The 10,736-nt window shown below is 43.2% G+C and overlaps 1 protein-coding gene across 1 annotated transcript; it reads right to left on the bottom strand.

Annotated features, from left to right (window-relative positions):
• Positions 1-3,659: 3,659 nt before the first annotated feature.
• LOC126983978 (probable glutamate receptor) lies at positions 3,660-8,938 on the bottom strand. The gene is made up of 9 exons (XM_050837257.1): positions 8,897-8,938; positions 7,899-8,002; positions 7,515-7,605; positions 5,908-6,066; positions 5,637-5,784; positions 5,124-5,341; positions 4,597-4,748; positions 4,250-4,360; positions 3,660-4,081 (listed from the first exon to the last, which is right to left on the bottom strand). Exons 1-9 carry the CDS (start codon positions 8,936-8,938, stop codon positions 3,865-3,867), a joined length of 1,242 nt encoding a protein of 413 aa, XP_050693214.1. The 3' UTR covers positions 3,660-3,864.
• Between the last annotated feature and the right edge of the window lie 1,798 nt (positions 8,939-10,736).

Genomic DNA, 10,736 nt, shown 5'->3' with positions numbered 1-10,736 from the left:
TATTATTATTCATTTCCATCCTTTATTTGTACCTGTGATCCATCCATATTTCCAGTATTAGCAAGTGTTATCTGTTATATTCTTTCTTCTTCTTCTTCTGTGTATGGGACATGTTTTGCTTTCCCTTGTTCTCAGTTACTCTTTTTTTTCTCTATTTCTATATGTTTTGATGTTTTTAGGTGGAATTTTCAAGAGGTTCACCTTGTCAAGCATCAACAATCACAGGATATGGTGGCCCGTTTGTTATTCTTTCCTCATTAAGGGTGAAACTGACTAAACTAAAACCATGACTTGATGGTAGATCGCTGTTGTATGCAGCTTGTTCGGTCCCAATGGAGAGGAAATTATTCTGTTATCATACAGGAGGCAGCTTTTCTTTGTCTTGGAAACGCATTAAAGCCCTAGATAGGTAACCCTCTTTTCCGTTCCTTAAATAGGTAACCTGGGGTGTGACATACCCCAACAAAAATAATAATAAAAATAGTTATGTTTCTTATTTTGGCAAATGCTTCAAGATACACAAAACTCAAGGGTTTCCATTCATCCTGGCAAAAAAAAGGTGAACTAAGTAAATAAAAAAATATTTCTTACAAATTTTTGAAAAAAACCCCTCTAATTTGAATGTATCAATTTTGACGTTAACTCTCGGAGAACTGTAAACTAAAATGCTGATTTTTGGGGTCACCTATAGTAGACCGAGGCTGGGACATTCTGTTAGCAAAAGTAGAACGCAGGAAATAAAGAAAAAAGGAGAAAAAACAAGAGGTTATAGTTTTGTAGGTCATTCACAAGTTGCATAGGTGTGAGCCAAGTTGTTTCCTGTAATATTTATATTAGTATGTTTGTAAGGCTCCACCAATTGCATTGTCACACAATGGCCTAAGGACATACCCTGAGGTGGTTTTGTGCGTTTTGTGCATAAGGGGTATTCAGCATGTATTCAGATCCCACATCACAAATCATAATGAACTTTATGCCATATTTAGCTGGTTTATTAGAAATATAGACCTACCATAATAGGTAACCTGGGGTATGTCATACCCCAGGAACCTAACACGATAGGTAACCTGGGGTACGAGATACCCAAATGGATCTATAGAGCAAACCTAGGGGTTGTTACCGGGATGACCCTCCCATCACCATGAAGGACTTGACAAGTCAGGAAGGTAAAGTGAAGGAGAGATCTCCCGGTCTTAAGTTCATATAAATAAAACTTGAAAGAAAATGGTGGGGTGTGAGATACCCCAGGTTACCTATCCAGGGTTAATTAAAGTCAAGTGAAGGAGAGTAGCGTCCTGTTCGAGGGGCTTCTTACCTCAAGTTGACAGACACAGGTGTTGGGGGTAACTAAATGCTGGTGGCAAGACGCTGCAGGTCACCCTCATCCTTGGCTATAACTTTTGCATGTAGCACCACACAACACGCAACACTCGAGGTCCCCAACTCTTATAGAAGCAGCGGGTATCGACCTCGAACGTTTCATAAGGACTGAGTGGCAGAGTCCTTTTGTCCCGTCCCTCTAGTGGGCATCCAAGCTTCATTGCCTCTCCTCGCCTCGCTGCCCGTCATGGCTACTCTGTGTCCTTGAAACCAACGAGGCGACACAGGTAAATAAATAAGTGTGGGATCGGAGTGAGTGAGACGATAAAGACTGAGTGTTAGGCGTAATGTTGGCATGGTGTTTGGTTGAAGTAAGAACTCGGCTGTTGCATCGTGGTAAAGGTTGTTTGCATACACTGTGTAGATGTTTGTGGATCCATTTGTCAGTGTCGTGAGTTTCTTTCTTCCGTGGTCACTTGGGTGGTTTTTGTGTTTTTTGTCGATGTGTGTGTATGTGTGGTGCCTGTGTGTTATTTATTGTGCGTTTTGCTTGTGTCCGCCTTGTATTCTCTAGCGTGGCCTCTCATCAATGTTTGCCTGCCTTTTATTTCTGTTTATTTACATTTTAACTTTCTATTCTTTCTTTCTATTTTGGCCACTCCTCGGTACTCTATTCAGGAGCAGTAAGTAGCGGGCTTTTTTTTTTTCATTATTGTTTTCTTTATTATTTACGCCCTCTGCTGTAAAAAAAAAATCGTCTCACTTTTTTCTACAGGGTGTATACTTTTCACCGTTTTTCATAATGTGTGGCTTTATTCTTTCCTGATTTATATGAACATTCCCGGAAAAATATTAAAAATGCAACTTGAATAACTATTAGAAATGATTTTTTGTGGGTATGTTGTTTCATGAATTAATTATAGTTTGGGGACTAGAAAAAGTATCTTCAGCAAGTTACAGTTTTTTGCTTTTCGAGGGTAGTCTGACCCTTGAATTCTTTATGTATAGGTTTAGATTTCGGAACAAGAAAATAACATCCACGTTACTCGTATGTTTGAAGAGGAAACGAAGAGTTAAACGAATAGCACAATGCATCTACACGTCACGGATTAGTTAACTCAGTGTAAAAAACAAACAAACTCTGTGGCATAAACTTCTTTCAGTGATTAAGGAAAACATTGATATATTACCGACATAACTCGCGTGTTTGTCAGTGTCACAAAATTAAACTCTGCGGCATAAACTCATTTCAAAGATGCAGGAGAACGTGGAGAAAATATTACCCGCATGACACGAATGATTGATGAGGAGAGTAAAATAAGGGGCACAGTCGATATTTATGTCTTCCTAAGAGTTCATAGTCTCACTAAACCAGACCATTGGCCGTAAACTCACTTCATAAAAAGGAATACGTGAAATTAAAAAAAGACCCTGTTTAGAAAGACTAGTAACTGATTAATTTTTACGGACTAGTGGAATCAGTGCCACAAATCTAAACTATTTAGCATTAAATCATCACAAAGATTGAAGAATAGACGAACCCTTCAAACGAAACATGAAAAAGTTTTAATGGATATTCAACTGAACGACATATGTACCAGTAAAGTGACATTCTAAATACACACGAAGATGAGTCTCGTCTGTTGTCATATATTGATCTACAAAAGATTGAAGAAGCATAAACAGAAAGGCTAAATATTGTTAACTCTTCGATATTTGTGCTAGCAATGTGACAGTCTAAATACACATCAGAGAATCCATATTCGTCGCATTATCTGCAATAGCGATGATCTTTGGGTTTGGAGTGTTGCACGGGAAGGGGTGTGCAGGCAGGGCGAGGAAGGGACGTTCATGGTGAGGCGGAGAGAGGTGAGGCCGGGTAGATATAGGTGGCAACGGTTAGTTTGTCCTTCACTTCTTCACCATCCCGACCACCAACTCCGCAAGGAAAGCCACGAACGCTGCTGTCAGGCCTGTGGGGAGTGTTGGGGGAGAAAGTTGGGTTGTAGACGAGTTAGTTATACCACCGCTAGTTACAGTTTTGTGTTTGTTGGTGTCTGCTTTTATTTTCTACTGTGATTTTCGGTAGTGTTGTTTGTTTGGGGCCAGAGAACAATGAAGGAGTAGTTTGTTATACCATCCTCAGTGTGTCTCTTCGTCTTGTGTTTCTGTGTGCGGTGTTTACAGATAATAGAGCAACTGAAGTATGTTTGATGTTCTTAGCTCTGTCAATGAATGATATTTTTAGCTTTCGCCGAGTGTGGTCAGGTTGTGAAAATACCACATTAGAAAACGTTGTCATTGTTGAAGTATCAGCATCATGAGAAGGACATCTATATTATAGCGAGAGAAGATAATCCGGGTTAAAAGATATGGTGTTACATCGCGTATTTTCCTCTACTTTCATGGAAATTTCATCAATCAAAGTAGCTTTCAGACATGTCAGAAAACTTATATCCAGAAATCAACACCAACGCATTTCTTTAGCTGAATATTTCCACCTAACCTTGACATTTATATCACAAGGACAGGTACTTTCACCTTTCAAAGAACACTCGAGTCCCTTAAGGTCGCTTGAGTTTCCTTGGCCACCGACTCACCCAGCAAGAGGGCAGCGAGGGGGCCAGAGAGAGCCTCGATACTGAGTGGTTTGACGCCGCGGCCCGAATCAGCGGAGGGCGGGCGGAGGCACTGGCTGGTGTTGGTGATCTGCTCGCCCAGCCACTTGTCCAGCAGACCCACCTCCTTCAGCACCAGCAGACTGCAAGGGAGAGCGCCGTCAGGGTATTTCAAATTTGAACTGCTCCGTCGAGAGGTGTTTAAATGTTTTCACTATACCAGGTTGATGCAGTGGATTCAGCTGTTGTCGTGTATGGCATCAATTATGTTAGTGTGGGGGGTGTAAGCGTGGGTGTGGTTCGTCTGTTACATCTTGTTCGCCGCCGGGAGGTATTTCGACTTAGTCTGGAAGGCGATGGAGAGGATGCCGCTGGTGTACACCTTCTGCTGTGACATGTAGAGGTGACACTTGCCGGTGGTGCTGCGGAGATACGGTGGGAGGAAGGGATTTAGTTAGCTCGCCGCCATGACGTAAATTTCATTCTACTTTTTCAAGCGTCATTTGAAGGTATCGCTAATTATATGTATTCAATTTTTTTAACAACCTGAAATTTCTCTACAACACAGTGAAAAATGCCTTAGCTATCCACTTAACAGACCGTTGACTTATAAAGGAGTCGCCGCTTGGACGGTGACAAAGGAACATCTCTTCCTCACCTGAAGTCCCACGACATGGCCTTCATCATGGTGGTCCTGTCGCAGATGGCCGCGAACGCCCCGTCGGCTACGTCTTGCCGCGCTGCCCAGCAGTCCTGGAAGGTTCCCGCCTTCTCGGTAAACACTCGCCGCCCCACAGGATCGTCCGACTCCTGCGGGAAGGGCGGACAGGAAGTTTAGGACTCATTCTCATGATCTGTGTTGTTCGTTTACATATTCCTACCACAGCTTCAGTCCGTGATATTATTTCTTTCTTTTCATCACTGATTGTTAAGACGATTTTTAGCATATCAGATTACCAGGATTTAAGGTTATTTGCTTTATTAAACATTTTATTCGTATCCAGTATTTTTATTCTATGAAAACCTGACACTGTCACTGTGGTCTACTCCCTGTTGCTCCTCTAGTACTCAAGAACGGTCCATCATGATACTTCTTTACTGCAGATGCCATTTCTTAAAGGTCTTCAGAAAGCCTTAACACCTCACAAAACATGACCAAGAGTGTATCACCAAGACCAGATTCACCTCGAAGAAGGAATACATCATGGATCCAGCCTCCAGCCTCCAGGGCAGGTCGTCCTGGGACACCAGGTCAATAAGGGAGTCGATGGGAATGGTGACCCGAGGCACGGTGAGCATGGCGGTGAGGATGCCGCTGTAGGAGGACATGAACACCAGGGACGCCAGCAGCCACACCACGGCCAACACACGGCCTGCGTCATGCCGCGGCAGCCACTCGGAGGCTGCAAGACAAACGATAACGTTTAATCTACCTTTCAGCAAAGAGTCACTCATTTAGTGCCAACAGTCTAAGTCCTCCTTAGAAACACTCTAAGTTTGCTTGATTACGGTTTCAGAGGTTAAGGCAAGAAGTAAATGAAGTAAACTCAAGACCGATATGCTCTCCTACGTCTGGATCTGGAGAGCCGTGAGATTTGAATGATCATGGCAAAACAACACCAGAAGTAAATGAGAAGAGGAGACAAAGCGCCCTCACTGCGCCTAAGACCTACAAAACAAGCGGCATGAGGGACTCACACTCCTGCGACAGGGTTTGGGCAGCCATCAGTGTAGCCTTGGTCCATGGTCGTATCAGAAGGGCATGGAACAGCCGCGCCTCCTGCCCTGCCACGAAGCCCACCATGATGCTGATGGCCACGAAGCTTGCCAGGATCAGCAGCCATACCTGTGTACGTCGAGGGAGGCATGACCAAGTACACATACGTACATACGTCCCCTACCGTCGCGTCTCCTTATCCCTGTCTCCCCTCGTGTCTTTCCCATCCTCCCGCCACCGCCTCGCCCTCACCTTGGGAGTGAACGGCTTGACGAACCCCGCCACGTCGCTCTGGAGGCGCGGCCGCTGCATCAGGATGGCCTGGTAGTCGCTGAACACCGGCACCGTGAAGTCACAGACGCTCTCCCGCTGCGGCGTGACGAAGAACGGCGCGATGGCCAGCTCAGCCTCCTGCCGCGGGGAGGTAGATAGACAAATATATAGATAGATAGATAGATAGAAAGATGGCTGGCTGGATTTATAGACAGGTCATGCACGGTCAGAAAAAATATAGTTAGGGAATCTCTCTCTCTCTCTCTCTCTCTCTCTCTCTCTCTCTCTCTCTCTCTCTCTCTCTCTCTCTCTCTCTCTCTCTCTCTCTCTCTCTCTCTCTCTCTCTCTCTCTCTCTCTCTCTCTCTCTCTCTCTCTCTCTCTCTCTCTCTCTCAAAAAAAAAAGCTGGGTCACTGACATGGTGAGTGTGTATGTAAATATGTGTATGTATGTGTATGTGTGTGTGTGTGTGGGTGGGTGGGTGGGTGGGAGGTGGGGGGGGGTGGGGGGTTGTGACGCATTGCAAAATTTTATGTCGTCGTAATTAACACGTCTCTAGAACAAGTCTCACAACACAGCATTTATCAACACCATGCGATTATGTACGATCCTGTTCTAACACTTTTATTAACCTGACTCATTAAAATGTATGACGGTAAGAGGGAGGGAAGCGCAGGGAAAAGGTGACACGAAAAAGAGAAGAAGACACCAAGGTAATCTACATCAACATCCATAACATCCACAACATCCACAACAGCAATGAAAGTCTAATATCATCGCTTTTTTTATTGTTGCAGGTCGCCGTGGGAGGGGCAGACGGAGGAGGGAATGGCGTCAGCGGGAAGGTAAGGAAGTGACAGCATTTTTCTTTGTATATGTGTTCATTTGACAAGGTGTGACGCGAGTGTGGCGGTGGCGGGCGCGGGAAGTCACTGAGATACGTTTTCTTTTCACTTTCATATTTGCCGTTTACAGTTTTTACCTTTTTATTCCTCTTTTGCTGACCTCACTGCAGCGTTGACGTAAGACCGACGTGTGTAGGGTCTTGTTTTATTATGCGCATGTTGTCATCAAAGAACGGAGAGGTATTGGTTTATTATGATTTGTTTTTACTTTTTTCTTTTCTCGTTAAATGGGTCATCGGAGTTGTTGATTAAAGGAGTTTGCTTGCAGTCCGAAAGCAGACATTATGCTCTCTGTTGCTGGAGGTTCATTAGTATCACAAACATATTCTAATGACGACTATGAAAAAAATGGATTTGAACAGGTTATATCACGGATAGAGCTAATAATAGAAGGGCAACCAAAGTAACAGTTGCAACCCTGGATTTATAGAAGTCAGGGTAAAATAAAACAATAAAAAAGATGTAGATGAAAGTAGATAAGAGCATTTGCCAAAGCAGGATGGAGTACACTATCTATCTATCTGTTTCTATCATTCTATCTATCTGCTCCATCTCCTCTCTCTACCCCCTCTCCCCCGTTCAACTGACAGCAGCCACCCAACACACAACCGCTCTCAGTCGCATCTCACTCTCGAAACTTGCCACCGTCCTACTTAAGATACGCCCGAACATTCCCAATTACCTGGCGATGCAGCATTCCCAGCATTCCCGTCCAGGTAGCATTGGGAAGCGGTCCGCCCCACAGGTTACCAGGGGCGGGAACCAACTCGTAACTGAAATGGAATACCGAGCAGGAGAAAAAAAAGTAAAGAGGATTGAAGTAGAGGGTAAAATAAAGTAAATAAATATATACAGGATTGGAGACTACCTCGTACCTGGGAAGAAAGAGGCATTAATTATCATCAGTGTTGGTACCTTTATTATTTTTCAGTGGCCTTTAATTAACTCGAGGTAGGAAGGCGTAAAATTAACTGACATAACTTTCTTAATTGCATCTCGTGTGTGTGTGTGTGTGTGTGTGTGTGTGTGTGTGTGTGTGTGTGTGTGTGTGTGTTATTTGACTCACTCGAAGTTTAGGAGCGCCGAGAAGATGTCGAGAACTTCCATCATGGGTCCGAATATGGTGACGGAGCCGCCGGGACCAGACTCCATCTTCGAGTACGGAACCCACTGGTGGAAGACGAGGATGAGGGAGGGCGCGAAGGAATAATAAAGGGGAAGAGGCACAGGAGGGAGAGGGAGTCAGAAGAGTGTAGATGGATAGAGAGGAAAGGGTACAGTTGGGAAGGGAGGGGGTAAGAGGATTGCAGGAGAATATAAGAGAATGTAGGAGTGGAGTTCAAGAGGGAGAAGAAGGAAAGGGCACAGCAGGAAGAGAGTGTGGGAAGAGTTTAGGAGTGTAGGGGAAATGTAGGAGTGCAGGGAAGGAGGAAGAAGAGGGAAAGGGTACAGGAAGGAGAGGGGATGAGAAGTGAATATAGAGTATAGGAAAAAAATGTAGAAATGTAAGGCAGGAGGAAGGGGATTGAAAGAGCAGTAGAAGAGAGCCTGGTAAGAGGAATGTAGTTGAGAGTATAGGAGTGTAGAGCGTAGTGCAGGAATGTAGAAAAGATTGTAGGAATGTAGGTGAGATATTAAAGGGAAGATAGAGTATAAGAATGATGCAGTATGTGCTGGGCGAAAGAGATGAGTAAAACAATTGTCCCTGGAACTAAAAATACGGCATTTGATTGTTCGACTTTCCTAACTGTTTCCTCTATATAATCACATGAAAGTATATTAACGATAAAATAATCTGACAACTATTAATACTGTAACTGTCATGAACCAAAGCTAACATTTTTTTCTATGCCAAAGAGGATTGTCTAATAAACATTTTCTTATTAATTTTGTTTATTTAATTTGTTTTTAATGATTAAGAGCATGATCTTACTAATTACTAGAAAGGAGAATTTTTATCGCTTTCTCTGTTCATCTGTTTACATATCTATCAAGCTATGTCTGTCTCTACTTACCTACCTATCTATCTATCTATCTCCCGCCCTCCCACATACACACACTCACCTCTCCGGCGGCAATCTTGATGTGTTGTTTGTCAGTTGTCATTTTATAAAGCCTTCAGCGACTCGCCTTTACCTGCTGGCGCTGCAATCACGTTGACTGGGAGGTAATTACGTCCTGTAAACCATAAAAAAATGACAATATACTTTTATTATTGTATCAAACAGGCGTCGCACTTTATTCGGAAAAAGTGGAAAGTGAACATATTAATCATACCTTTGAGTTATGCTTCTGTTGTGTCCTGTGAATTACTTTGAAATGATTATTATTATTATTATTGTTACGATAACGTCATATTCAGGCAAGCAAATAGAAGTCGCATTGTTTGCATATCCATCTATATGAATTTCAACATATATTTTATGTTTCATTTTCTTTTTAAGATTTATTTTTTGTTCTTAAGTGTTTTCGTTTATATTTTTTTAACATTTTTTTTAACATTTTTTTTCACTACTTAATACTTCCCATAACTCTCGGGACAAAGCACGATCGTTTCATTACCGCTTAGAAGACACGGCCAAGACCTGAAACACTTGTGCCGACGATGTTGTGACAAAGAGAGTAAAAGAAGAAGCTAAGAAGAATTTATCCATGTAATTGCTATATCTACCTCCAGGCGTTTTCTGTGAATTAAGAAGACTGGGCGTGGGAAGCTAACAAAAGAATCCCATTCCGCAAGCATATCCCTCCCTCAGGCCCACTGTGGCGATTGCTGTCATTCAGAAATGGGGGTTCAGACTCGCTGAACACCCGCCCCGTTGGGCTAATTTGGCACCCTCTGACTACTAGTTGATCCCTAAAATAATGAAATGAGATTGAAAACGAATGAAAGGAGCTCGGCGGTCGCTATTGTAACAGTGATGATGATATTATTGTTTCTGTGGACCACTTCCTAAGGTCCACGACGCCTACCTCTACAAAGACGATATCCGTGCGGCCCACGACTGCTGGATTGAGTAAATGTAGAGGACGTTCATGTTGAAATAAATCTGTGCCAGTTGGTTTCAAAATTGACTCCTATCTGAGGCCACGAGCTGATCCATCACCCCTCGCACTATTCTCTGCCTAAGATGGATGGGGCTCGCTCGCCGGGTGTCCACGCTGTCATGCCTCTTACCTCCGCCACTCCGAGACTCGGTCGAGCGGCGCCTGTTAAACGTTTCCGGTAATGCTGCCAGTGGAGTGTGACTTGACGGAGCTGCAGGGATGGGACGTTTAGCTTCAGATCGAAAGTATGTTGATGTATGAATTAACTTTCAACGCTATGTATCATTCGAAGGCATAACCTCATTTTTTTACATTAATCTGAAAATTATATACATTCACTTAGTATCATTCGTAGTAGCTAATTGTCTTTATGTAACATTAACCAGCCCTTTATAAAGCAAAACTCTTGGGTTAGGGCAAAGTAAGACAGTTTTCTGCTTTAACTTGAAGACCGATCTGGAAACATGCGTAGCAGAAAAGTATTTTATGATTAAAAGTGAGTTGCCGGCTCTGAAGTAACTCTTGGGACAAAGCAAGACCTTTTCATTATGTTGAGGCAGACAAGCAAGGGACGGAAACCCATGCTCACGTAGTTGTTGCTCTTACAATGACAGTGAAAAGACGAAACCTAAAAGAGTATATCGATGATTTCCCGGAGGTGTCTTGATACGCCACGTTAGAAAGATAATAATTCGTATAAAAGAGGAAATACAGACAAGGGAAGGAGTGGAAGGGATGAAAAAGTAAAGATATTGGGTAACTCTTGTGGCAGGAGGATGGGAAGCATAGGAATAACCTTTAGTAGAAAACATCGACGTCGTGGCCACAAGAGAAGTGAAAACATGCAGGTGGCAAG

Source organism: Eriocheir sinensis, chromosome 55 (genome assembly GCF_024679095.1).
Source record: "Eriocheir sinensis breed Jianghai 21 chromosome 55, ASM2467909v1, whole genome shotgun sequence".
Taxonomy (NCBI): domain Eukaryota; kingdom Metazoa; phylum Arthropoda; class Malacostraca; order Decapoda; family Varunidae; genus Eriocheir; species Eriocheir sinensis.
The sequence above is the reverse complement of the archived record's forward strand: the minus strand, read 5'-3'. Positions and strand labels throughout refer to the sequence as shown.